This window comes from Pan paniscus, chromosome 10 (assembly GCF_029289425.2).
Source record: "Pan paniscus chromosome 10, NHGRI_mPanPan1-v2.0_pri, whole genome shotgun sequence".
NCBI lineage: Eukaryota > Metazoa > Chordata > Mammalia > Primates > Hominidae > Pan > Pan paniscus.
In genome coordinates this window covers 14,128,792-14,141,759 of record NC_073259.2, presented here as the reverse complement: position 1 = coordinate 14,141,759, position 12,968 = coordinate 14,128,792, and the positions used below count along the sequence as shown (strand labels likewise).

General features: G+C 41.4%; 1 protein-coding gene across 3 annotated transcripts; it reads left to right on the top strand.

Annotated features, from left to right (window-relative positions):
* Nucleotides 1–982: 982 nt before the first annotated feature.
* AICDA (activation induced cytidine deaminase) lies at nt 983–11,592 on the top strand. 3 transcript variants are annotated; one of them, XM_057299577.1, is made up of 5 exons: nt 983–1,082; nt 6,801–6,948; nt 8,328–8,598; nt 8,907–8,992; nt 9,431–11,592. In XM_057299577.1, exons 1-5 carry the CDS (start codon nt 1,075–1,077, stop codon nt 9,482–9,484), a joined length of 567 nt encoding a protein of 188 aa, XP_057155560.1. In that variant the 5' UTR covers nt 983–1,074; the 3' UTR covers nt 9,485–11,592. The 3 variants fall into 3 exon arrangements, with proteins under 3 accessions (XP_057155560.1, XP_057155559.1, XP_057155561.1); XM_057299576.1 differs by having other exon boundaries at nt 8,877–8,992; XM_057299578.1 differs by lacking the exon at nt 8,907–8,992.
* Nucleotides 11,593–12,968: the final 1,376 nt, after the last annotated feature.

Below are 12,968 nucleotides of genomic sequence, written 5' to 3'. Positions count from 1 at the left end.
TGAAAATCATCAAGGTATAGATGGTATCAAAGGCTTGAGGCAGGAAGAGAGCAGAGACCCTAGCTGCATTGCTTACCATTGCATCCCTAGCACCTGGCATAGTTTCCATTAACAGTAGGCATGAAGTATCTACTCAGTGAATAAATAGAATGCATATGGGCTACAGTAGGAGAGAGAAATAAAATCTTTAATAGACCAAGTTCTATGAGAGCACAAAATTAAAGTCTTTTATTTGAAGATCTTAGCCTGTTTTCCAAATTCAATGCAGCCAGTTAGACACTGATTCTGTCTGGTGAAACAAGCATTTTTGTATTTTGGGGGACTGCTGCTGCTTCTGACTCCAAATTAAGGATTTTTTTTTTTTTCTAAAAAAGATGGCTCATGCAAAAATCACTCTTTGGTGTAAATATCTAGTCTTCAAGCAATTCTTGTAATGCAATCAGAAAGAAAAAAATCCATGGTTTGGGAGGCAAAATTTTTGTGTTCTAAATTCTATATAACTGAGTTCATTTGCTTAACTGCAAAGCAGGAGCTGCTAGTGCCTGTCTGTACTGAGGTTCAGAGAGACTGTGGGAATATGTGGGAATTAGAGGCTATCTGAGGCTCTTCAACACAATAACCCAAGAAGCTATTTAAATGCTCTTTAAGGTATTTACATAAATATTACTATTCTCATTGTGCTTTTATTTTGTGTTATCATGATTATAATTGAAGTGTCTACTGTTACTGCCTCCTGATCTTTGCTAGCTATGGAGCATGGACTGGGCTTTTACAGCAGCAGCCCCAAAGGAACCTAAACATTAAAGCAGAGCTGCCCTCAATGGTTTAACCTGTGTGACTCTGCCTATGACAGCCCCACCCACCCATCTTCACTGGATCCAAATCAGGAGCAAGGCCGTTGGGGTACCTGGTGGGGGTGATGCTGTCAGGGGAGGAGCCCAAAAGGGCAAGCTCAAATTTGAATGTGAAGGGCCAATGCACTGTCAGACTGAGACAGAGAACCATCATTAATTGAAGTGAGATTTTTCTGGCCTGAGACTTGCAGGGAGGCAAGAAGACACTCTGGACACCACTATGGACAGGTAAAGAGGCAGTCTCCTCGTAGGTGATTGCACTGGCCTTCCTCTCAGAGCAAATCTGAGTAATGAGACTGGTAGCTATCCCTTTCTCTCATGTAACTGTCTGACTGATAAGATCAGCTTGATCAATATGCATATATATTTTTTTATCTGTCTCCTTTTCTTCTATTCAGATCTTATACGCTGTCAGCCCAATTCTTTCTGTTTCAGACTTCTCTCGATTTCTCTCTTTTTCATGTGGCAAAAGAAGTAGTGCGTACAATGTACTGATTCGTCCTGAGATTTGTACCATGGTTGAAACTAATTTATGGTAATAATATTAACATAGCAAATCTTTAGAGACTCAAATCATGAAAAGGTAATAGCAGTACTGTACTAAAAATGGTAGTGTTAATTTTCGTAATAATTTTGTAAATATTCAACAGTAAAACAACTTGAAGACACACTTTCCTAGGGAGACGTTACTGAAATAATTTAGCTATAGTAAGAAAATTTGTAATTTTAGAAATGCCAAGCATTCTAAATTAATTGCTTAAAAGTCACTATGATTGTGTCCATTATAAGGAGAAAAATTCATTCAAGCAAGTTATTTAATGTTAAAGGCCCAATTGTTAGGCAGTTAATGGCACTTTTACTATTAACTAATCTTTCCATTTGTTCAGACGTAGCTTAACTTACCTCTTAGGTGTGAATTTGGTTAAGGTCCTCATAATGTCTTTATGTGCAGTTTTTGATAAGTTATTCTCATAGAACTTATTCTATTCCTACATTTATGATTACTATGGATGTATGAGAATAACACCTAATCCTTATACTTTACCTCAATTTAACTCCTTTATAAAGAACTTACATTACAGAATAAAGATTTTTTAAAAATATATTTTTTTGTAGAGACAGGGTCTTAGCCCAGCCCAGGCTGGTCTCTAAGTCCTGGCCCAAGCAATCCTCCTGCCTGGGCCTCCTAAAGTGCTGGAATTATAGACATGAGCCATCACATCCAATATACAGAATAAAGATTTTTAATGGAGGATTTAATGTTCTTCAGAAAATTTTCTTGAGGTCAGACAATGTCAAATGTCTCCTCAGTTTACACTGAGATTTTGAAAACAAGTCTGAGCCATAGGTCCTTGTGAAGGGTCCATTGGAAATACTTGTTCAAAGTAAAATGGAAAGCAAAGGTAAAATCAGCAGTTGAAATTCAGAGAAAGACAGAAAAGGAGAAAAGATGAAATTCAACAGGACAGAAGGGAAATATATTATCATCAAGGAGGACAGTATCTGTAGAGCTCATTAGTGATGGCAAAATGACTTGGTCAGGATTATTTTTAACCCGCTTGTTTCTGGTTTGCACGGCTGGGGATGCAGCTAGGGTTCTGCCTCAGGGAGCACAGCTGTCCAGAGCAGCTGTCAGCCTGCAAGCCTGAAACACTCCCTCGGTAAAGTCCTTCCTACTCAGGACAGAAATGACGAGAACAGGGAGCTGGAAACAGGCCCCTAACCAGAGAAGGGAAGTAATGGATCAACAAAGTTAACTAGCAGGTCAGGATCACGCAATTCATTTCACTCTGACTGGTAACATGTGACAGAAACAGTGTAGGCTTATTGTATTTTCATGTAGAGTAGGACCCAAAAATCCACCCAAAGTCCTTTATCTATGCCACATCCTTCTTATCTATACTTCCAGGACACTTTTTCTTCCTTATGATAAGGCTCTCTCTCTCTCCACACACACACACACACAAACACACACCCCGCCAACCAAGGTGCATGTAAAAAGATGTAGATTCCTCTGCCTTTCTCATCTACACAGCCCAGGAGGGTAAGTTAATATAAAAGGAATTTATTGGTAAGAGATGATGCTTAATCTGTTTAACACTGGGCCTCAAAGAGAGAATTTCTTTTCTTCTGTACTTATTAAGCACCTATTATGTGTTGAGCTTATATATACAAAGGGTTATTATATGCTAATATAGTAATAGTAATGGTGGTTGGTACTATGGTAATTACCATAAAAATTGTTATCCTTTTAAAATAAAGCTATTAATTATTGGATCTTTTTTAGTATTCATTTTATGTTTTTTATGTTTTTGATTTTTTAAAAGACAATCTCACCCTGTTACCCAGGCTGGAGTGCAGTGGTGCAATCATAGCTTTCTGCAGTCTTGAACTCCTGGGCTCAAGCAATCCTCCTGCCTTGGCCTCCCAAAGTGTTGGGATACAGTCATGAGCCACTGCATCTGGCCTAGGATCCATTTAGATTAAAATATGCATTTTAAATTTTAAAATAATATGGCTAATTTTTACCTTATATAATGTGTATACTGGTAATAAATCTAGTTTGCTGCCTAAGGTTTAAAGTGCTTTCCAATAAGCTTCATGTATGTGAGGGGAGACATTTAAAGTGAAACAGACAGCCGGGTGTGGTGGCTCACGCCTGTAATCCCAGCACTCTGGGAGGCTGAGGTGGGTGGATCGCTTGAGCCCTGGAGTTCAAGACCAGCCTGAGCAACATGGCAAAACCCTGTTTCTATAACAAAAATTAGCCGGGCATGGTGGCATGTGCCTGTGGTCCCAGCTACTAGGGGGCTGAGGCAGGAGAATCGTTGGAGCCCAGGAGGTCAAGGCTGCACTGAGCAGTGCTTGCGCCACTGCACTCCAGCCTGGGTGACAGGACCACACCTTGCCTCAAAAAAATAAGAAGAAAAATTAAAAATAAATGGAAACAACTACAAAGAGCTGTTGTCCTAGATGAGCTACTTAGTTAGGCTGATATTTTGGTATTTAACTTTTAAAGTCAGGGTCTGTCACCTGCACTACATTATTAAAATATCAATTCTCAATGTATATCCACACAAAGACTGGTACGTGAATGTTCATAGTACCCTTATTCACAAAACCCCAAAGTAGAGACCATCCAAATATCCATCAACAAGTGAACAAATAAACAAAATGTGCTATATCCATGCAATGGAATACCACCCTGCAGTACAAAGGAAGAAGCTACTTGGGGATGAATCCCAAGGTCATGACGCTAAATGAAAGAGTCAGACATGAAGGAGGAGAGAATGTATGCCATACGAAATTCTAGAAAATGAAAGTAACTTACAGTTACAGAAAGCAAATCAGGGCAGGCATAGAGGCTCACACCTGTAATCCCAGCACTTTGAGAGGCCACGTGGGAAGATTGCTAGAACTCTTGCAGGTTCAAGACCAGCCTGGGCAACACAGTGAAACTCCATTCTCCACAAAAATGGGAAAAAAAGAAAGCAAATCAGTGGTTGTCCTGTGGGGAGGGGAAGGACTGCAAAGGGGGAAGAAGCAGCTCTGGTGGGGTGAGGGTGGTGATTCAGGTTCTGTATCCTGACTGTGGTAGCAGTTTGGGGTGTTTACATCCAAAAATATTCGTAGAATTATGCATCTTAAATGGGTGAAGTTTACTGTATGTAAATTATACCTCAATGTAAGAAAAAATAATGTGTAAGAAAAGTTTCAATTCTCTTGCCAGCAAACGTTATTCAAATTCCTGAGCCCTTTACTTCGCAAATTCTCTGCACTTCTGCCTCGTACCATTAGGTGACAGCACTAGCTCCACAAATTGGATAAATGCATTTCTGGAAAAGACTAGAGACAAAATCCAGGCATCACTCGTGCTTTCATATCAATCACGCTGTACAGCTTGTGTTGCTGTCTGCAGCTGCAATGGGGACTCTTGATTTCTTTAAGGAAACTCGGGTTACCAGAGTATTTCCACAAATGCTATTCAAATTAGTGCTTATGATATGCAAGACACTGTGCTAGGAGCCAGAAAACAAAGAGGAGGAGAAATCAGTCATTATGTGGGAACAACATAGCAAGATATTTAGATCATTTTGACTAGTTAAAAAAGCAGCAGAGTACAAAATCACACATGCAATCAGTATAATCCAAATCATGTAAATATGTGCCTGTAGAAAGACTAGAGGAATAAACACAAGAATCTTAACAGTCATTGTCATTAGACACTAAGTCTAATTATTATTATTAGACACTATGATATTTGAGATTTAAAAAATCTTTAATATTTTAAAATTTAGAGCTCTTCTATTTTTCCATAGTATTCAAGTTTGACAATGATCAAGTATTACTCTTTTTTTTTTTTTTTTTGAGATGGAGTTTTGGTCTTGTTGCCCATGCTGGAGTGGAATGGCATGACCGTAGCTCACTGCAACCTCCACCTCCTGGGTTCAAGCAAAGCTGTCACCTCAGCCTCCCGGGTAGATGGGATTACAGGCGCCCACGACCACACTCGGCTAGTGTTTATATTTTTAGTAGAGATGGGGTTTCACCATGTTGGCCAGGCTGGTCTCAAACTCCTGACCTCAGAGGATCCACCTGCCTCAGCCTCCCAAAGTGCTGGGATTACAGGTGTAGGCCACTGCCCCCGGCCAAGTATTGCTCTTATACATTAAAAAACAGGTGTGAGCCACTGCGCCCAGCCAGGTATTGCTCTTATACATTAAAAAATAGGCCGGTGCAGTGGCTCACGCCTGTAATCCCAGTACTTTGGGAAGCCAAGGCGGGCAGAACACCCGAGGTCAGGAGTCCAAGGCCAGCCTGGCCAAGATGGTGAAACCCCGTCCCTATTAAAAATACAAACATTACCTGGGCATGATGGTGGGCGCCTGTAATCCCAGCTACTCAGGAGGCTGAGGCAGGAGGATCCGCTGAGCCTGGCAGATTTGCCTGAGCCTGGGAGGTTGAGGCTACAGTAAGCCAAGATCATGCCAGTATACTTCAGCCTGGGCGACAAAGTGAGACCGTAACAAACAAAAAAAAAAAATTAAGAAAAGAAATTTAGATCAAGATCCAACTGTAAAAAGTGGCCTAAACACCACATTAAAGAGTTTGGAGTTTATTCTGCAGGCAGAAGAGAACCATCAGGGGGTCTTCAGCATGGGAATGGCATGGTGCACCTGGGTTTTTGTGAGATCATGGTGGTGACAGTGTGCGGAATGTTATTTTGGAGGGACTGGAGGCAGACAGACCGGTTAAAAGGCCAGCACAACAGATAAGGAGGAAGAAGATGAGGGCTTGGACCGAAGCAGAGAAGAGTAAACAGGGAAGGTACAAATTCAAGAAATATTGGGGGGTTTGAATCAACACATTTAGATGATTAATTAAATATGAGGACTGAGGAATAAGAAATGAGTCAAGGATGGTTCCAGGCTGCTAGGCTGCTTACCTGAGGTGGCAAAGTCGGGAGGAGTGGCAGTTTAGGACAGGGGCAGTTGAGGAATATTGTTTTGATCATTTTGAGTTTGAGGTACAAGTTGGACACTTAGGTAAAGACTGGAGGGGAAATCTGAATATACAATTATGGGACTGAGGAACAAGTTTATTTTATTTTTTGTTTCGTTTTCTTGTTGAAGAACAAATTTAATTGTAATCCCAAGTCATCAGCATCTAGAAGACAGTGGCAGGAGGTGACTGTCTTGTGGGTAAGGGTTTGGGGTCCTTGATGAGTATCTCTCAATTGGCCTTAAATATAAACAGGAAAAGGAGTTTATGATGGATTCCAGGCTCAGCAGGGCTCAGGAGGGCTCAGGCAGCCAGCAGAGGAAGTCAGAGCATCTTCTTTGGTTTAGCCCAAGTAATGACTTCCTTAAAAAGCTGAAGGAAAATCCAGAGTGACCAGATTATAAACTGTACTCTTGCATTTTCTCTCCCTCCTCTCACCCACAGCCTCTTGATGAACCGGAGGAAGTTTCTTTACCAATTCAAAAATGTCCGCTGGGCTAAGGGTCGGCGTGAGACCTACCTGTGCTACGTAGTGAAGAGGCGGGACAGTGCTACATCCTTTTCACTGGACTTTGGTTATCTTCGCAATAAGGTATCAATTAAAGTCGGCTTTGCAAGCAGTTTAATGGTCAACTGTGAGTGCTTTTAGAGCCACCTGCTGATGGTATTACTTCCATCCTTTTTTGGCATTTGTGTCTCTATCACATTCCTCAAATCCTTTTTTTTCTTTCTTTTTCCATGTCCATGCACCCATATTAGACATGGCCCAAAATATGTGATTTAATTCCTCCCCAGTAATGCTGGGCACCCTAATACCACTCTTTCCTTCAGTGCCAAGAACAACTGCTCCCAAACTGTTTACCAGCTTTCCTCAGCATCTGAATTGCCTTTGAGATTAATTAAGCTAAAAGCATTTTTATATGGGAGAATATTATCAGCTTGTCCAAGCAAAAATTTTAAATGTGAAAAACAAATTGTGTCTTAAGCATTTTTGAAAATTAAGGAAGAAGAATTTGGGAAAAAATTAACGGTGGCTCAATTCTGTTTTCCAAATGATTTCTTTTCCCTCCTACTCACATGGGTCGTAGGCCAGTGAATACATTCAACATGGTGATCCCCAGAAAACTCAGAGAAGCCTCGGCTGATGATTAATTAAATTGATCTTTCGGCTACCCGAGAGAATTACATTTCCAAGAGACTTCTTCACCAAAATCCAGATGGGTTTACATAAATTTCTGCCCACGGGTATCTCCTCTTTCCTAACACGCTGTGACGTCTGGGCTTGGTGGAATCTCAGGGAAGCATCCATGGGGTGGAAGGTCATCGTCTGGCTCATTGTTTGATGGTTATATTACCATGCAATTTTCTTTGCCTACATTTGTATTGAATACATCCCAATCTCCTTCCTATTCGGTGACATGACACATTCTATTTCAGAAGGCTTTGATTTTATCAAGCACTTTCATTTACTTCTCATGGCAGTGCCTATTACTTCTCTTACAATACCCATCTGTCTGCTTTACCAATATCTATTTCCCCTTTTCAGATCCTCCCAAATGGTCCTCATAAACTGTCCTGCCTCCACCTAGTGGTCCAGGTATATTTCCACAATGTTACATCAACAGGCACTTCTAGCCATTTTCCTTCTCAAAAGGTGCAAAAAGCAACTTCATAAACACAAATTAAATCTTCGGTGAGGTAGTGTGATGCTGCTTCCTCCCAACTCAGCGCACTTCGTCTTCCTCATTCCACAAAAACCCATAGCCTTCCTTCACTCTGCAGGACTAGTGCTGCCAAGGGTTCAGCTCTACCTACTGGTGTGCTCTTTTGAGCAAGTTGCTTAGCCTCTCTGTAACACAAGGACAATAGCTGCAAGCATCCCCAAAGATCATTGTAGGAGACAATGACTAAGGCTACCAGAGCCGCAATATAAGTCAGTGAATTTTAGCGTGGTCCTCTCTGTCTCTCCAGAACGGCTGCCACGTGGAATTGCTCTTCCTCCGCTACATCTCGGACTGGGACCTAGACCCTGGCCGCTGCTACCGCGTCACCTGGTTCACCTCCTGGAGCCCCTGCTACGACTGTGCCCGACATGTGGCCGACTTTCTGCGAGGGAACCCCAACCTCAGTCTGAGGATCTTCACCGCGCGCCTCTACTTCTGTGAGGACCGCAAGGCTGAGCCCGAGGGGCTGCGGCGGCTGCACCGCGCCGGGGTGCAAATAGCCATCATGACCTTCAAAGGTGCGAAAGGGCCTTCCGCGCAGGCGCAGTGCAGCAGCCCGCATTCGGGATTGCGATGCAGAATGAATGAGTTAGTGGGGAAGCTCGAGGGGAAGAAGTGGGCGGGGATTCTGGGTCACCTCTGGAGCCGAAATTAAAGATTAGAAGCAGAGAAAAGAGTGAATGCCCCGAGGAAATGAGAAAATGGGGCCAGGGTTGCTTTCTTTCCCCTCGATTTGGAACCTGAACTGTCTTCTACCCCCATATCCCCGCCTTTTTTTCCTTTCTTTTTTTTGAAGATTATTTTTACTGCTGGAATACTTTTGTAGAAAACCATGAAAGGACTTTCAAAGCCTGGGAAGGGCTGCATGAAAATTCAGTTCGTCTCTCCAGACAGCTTCGGCGCATCCTTTTGGTAAGGGGCTTCCTCGCTTTTTAAATTTTCTTTCTTTCTCTACAGTCTTTTTTGGAGTTTCGTATATTTCTTATTGTTCAATCACTTCAGTTTTCATCTGATGAAAACTTTATTTCTCCTCCACATCAGCTTTTTCTTCTGCTGTTTCACCATTCAGAGCCCTCTGCTAAGGTTCCTTTTCCCTCCCTTTTCTTTCTTTTGTTGTTTCGCATCTTTAAATTTCCGTCTCTCCCTGCGTTTCCTTCCTGGTCAGAATTCTTTTCTCCTTTTTTTTTTTTTAAACAAACAAACAAAAAACCCAAAAAAACTCTTTCCCAATTTACTTTCTTCCAACATGTTACAAAGCCATCCACTCAGTTTAGAAGCCTCTCTGGCCCCACCGACCCCCAACCCAGTTTTGAAGCCATTCACTCAATTTGCTTCTCTCTTTCTCTACAGCCCCTGTATGAGGTTGATGACTTACGAGACGCATTTCGTACTTTGGGACTTTGATAGCAACTTCCAGGAATGTCACACACGATGAAATATCTCTGCTGAAGACAGTGGATAAAAAACAGTCCTTCAAGTCTTCTCTGTTTTTCTTCTTCAACTCTCACTTTCTTAGAGTTTACAGAAAAAATATTTATATACGACTCTTTAAAAAGATCTATGTCTTGAAAATAGAGAAGGAACACAGGTCTGGCCAGGGACGTGCTGCAATTGGTGCAGTTTTGAATGCAACATTGTCCCCTACTGGGAATAACAGAACTGCAGGACCTGGGAGCATCCTAAAGTGTCAACGTTTTTCTATGACTTTTAGGCAGGATGAGAGCAGAAGGTAGATCCTAAAAAGCATGGTGAGAGGATCAAATGTTTTTATATCAACATCCTTTATTATTTGATTCATTTGAGTTAACAGTGGTGTTAGTGATAGATTTTTCTATTCTTTTCCCTTGACGTTTACTTTCAAGTAACACAAACTCTTCCATCAGGCCATGATCTACAGGACCTCCTAATGAGAGTATCTGGGTGATTGTGACCCCAAACCATCTCTCCAAAGCATTAATATCCAATCATGCGCTGTATGTTTTAATCAGCAGAAGCATGTTTTTATGTTTGTACAAAAGAAGATTGTTATGCGTGGGGATGGAGGTATAGACCATGCATGGTCACCTTCAAGCTACTTTAATAAAGGATCTTAAAATGGGCAGGAGGACTGTGAACAAGACACCCTAATAATGGGTTGATGTCTGAAGTAGCAAATCTTCTGGAAACACAAACTCTTTTAAGGAAGTCCCTAATTTAGAAACACCCACAAACTTCACATATCATAATTAGCAAACAATTGGAAGGAAGTTGCTTGAATGTTGCAAAGAGGAAAATCTATTGGCTCTCGTGGGTCTCTTCATCTCAGAAATGCCAATCAGGTCAAGGTTTGCTACATTTTGTATGTGTGTGATGCTTCTCCCAAAGGTATATTAACTATATAAGAGAGTTGTGACAAAACAGAATGATAAAGCTGCGAACTGTGGCACACGCTTATAGTTCTAGCTGCTTGGGAGGTTGAGGAGGGAGGATGGCTTGAACACAGGTGTTCAAGGCCAGCCTGGGCAACATAACAAGACCCTGTCTTTAAAAAAAAAAAAAAAAAGAGAGAGGGCCGGGCGTGGTGGCTCACGCCTGTAATCCCAGCACTTTGGGAGGCCGAGCCGGGCGGATCACCTGTGGTCAGGAGTTTGAGACCAGCCTGGCCAACATGGCAAAACCCTGTCTGTACTAAAAATACAAAAATTAGCCAGGCGTGGTAGCAGGCACCTGTAATCCCAGCTACTTGGGAGGCTGAGGCAGGAGAATCGCTTGAACCCAGGAGGTGGAGGTTGCAGTAAGCCGAGATTGTGCCGTTGCACTCCAGCCTGGGCGACAAGAGCAAGACTCTGTCTCAGAAAAAAAAAAAAAAAAAAGAGAGAGAGAGAGAAAGAGAACAATATTTGGGAGAGAAGGATGGGGAAGCATTGCAAGGAAATTGTGCTTTATCCAACAAAATGTAAGGAGCCAATAAGGGATCCCTATTTGTCTCTTTTGGTGTCTATTTGTCCCTAACAACTGTCTTTGATAGTGAGAAAAATATTCAGAATAACCATATCCCTGTGCAGTTATTACCTAGCAACCCTTGCAATGAAGATGAGCAGATCCACAGGAAAACTTGAATGCACAACTGTCTTATTTTAATCTTATTGTACATAAGTTTGTAAAAGAGTTAAAAATTGTTACTTCATGTATTCATTTATATTTTATATTATTTTGCGTCTAATGATTTTTTATTAACATGATTTCCTTTTCTGATATATTGAAATGGAGTCTCAAAGCTTCATAAATTTATAACTTTAGAAATGATTCTAATAACAATGTATGTAATTGTAACATTGCAGTAATGGTGCTACGAAGCCATTTCTCTTGATTTTTAGTAAACTTTTATGACAGCAAATTTGCTTCTGGCTCACTTTCAATCAGTTAAATAAATGATAAATAATTTTGGAAGCTGTGAAGATAAAATACCAAATAAAATAATATAAAAGTGATTTATATGAAGTTAAAATAAAAAATCAGTATGATGGAATAAACTTGAGAGTCCAGAAGTTATCCCATACATCTGTAATCAACTAATTTCTCACAAGGGTGTAAGGACCATTCAATGGAGAAAAAATGATCTTCTCAACAAATGGTGCTGAGCTAATTGGATATTACATGCAAAGGAATGAATTTGAGTCTCTACTACACACCATATATAAAAATTAATTAAAAATTCATCAAATACCTAAATGTTAGAGACTAAATTATAAACCTTAGAGAGAAACATAGGTAAAAATGTTTATGGCTTTAGATTAGGCAACAGCTTCTTAATTATGACATCAAAAGCACAAGCAACCAAAGACAAAAATAAATAAGTTGGACTTCATCGAAATTAAAAATCTTTGTGCATCAAAGGACACTTAGTAAGAAAGTGAAAAGACAACCCACAGAAGTGGGAGAAAACACTTGCAAATCATATATCTGATAAGGGTTGTGATATTATGATATATATATAGGTTTTTGTCCATAGTTCCTGGCTTATAAACCCCCTCACCCTTGTTACAGTCATTTGTTATAAGGTTGGATGGTTTAGGCCTCAGAAGCAAAACTCTCTCTCTGACCTTCTCCAGCCCTCCTGTCTCTGGCACCTCATTCTTCCCTGAGGCCACATAGAAACTAGAATCTCTCTTCCACAAGGCGGTCAAAGAAACCAGCACCTCCTTTCCCCCAAACCAGTCATAAAACCTAAAAATATTACTCTAATTCCCCCTCCTTTCCATATAAGCACTGGCTATAAGGAAATAATCTGACTGGGCATGATGGTTACGCCTGTAATCCCAGCATTATGGGAGGCCGAGGTGGGCAGGCGCCCTGAGCCTTGGAGTTCAAGACCAGCCTGGGCAACACAGTGAGACCCCATCTCTACAAAACTTAGTCAGGCATGGTAGCACACATCTGTAGTCCCAGCTACTCTTGAGGCTGTCTCAAAAACAAAAAATAAACAAAAAACTGACCTATCTTGTTGGATTGTAGATCACGAGACCCTCATTCCAGACAGGGTCCTGCCCATATCCTGGGTGAAGGAATGCTGCACAGAGAGGCCAAGAAGAATCTGAACAGACACGCCTTACTGGGTTTCCCCAGTCTATCAGCATTAGATCATATCCTTTTTTCTTTTTCTTTTTTGAGACAGAATCTAGCTCTGTCACCCAGGCTGGAGTGCAGTGGCGCGGTTTCAGCTCACTACAACCTCCGCCTCCTGGGCTCAAGCAATTCTACTGCCTCAGCCTCCCGAGTAGCTGGGACTACAGGCGCCTGCCAACACGCCTGGCTAATTTTTGTATTTTTAGTAGAGATGGGGATTCACCAAATTGGTTAGGCTGGTCTCGAACTCCTGACCTCGGGTGATCTGCCCACCTCGGCCTCC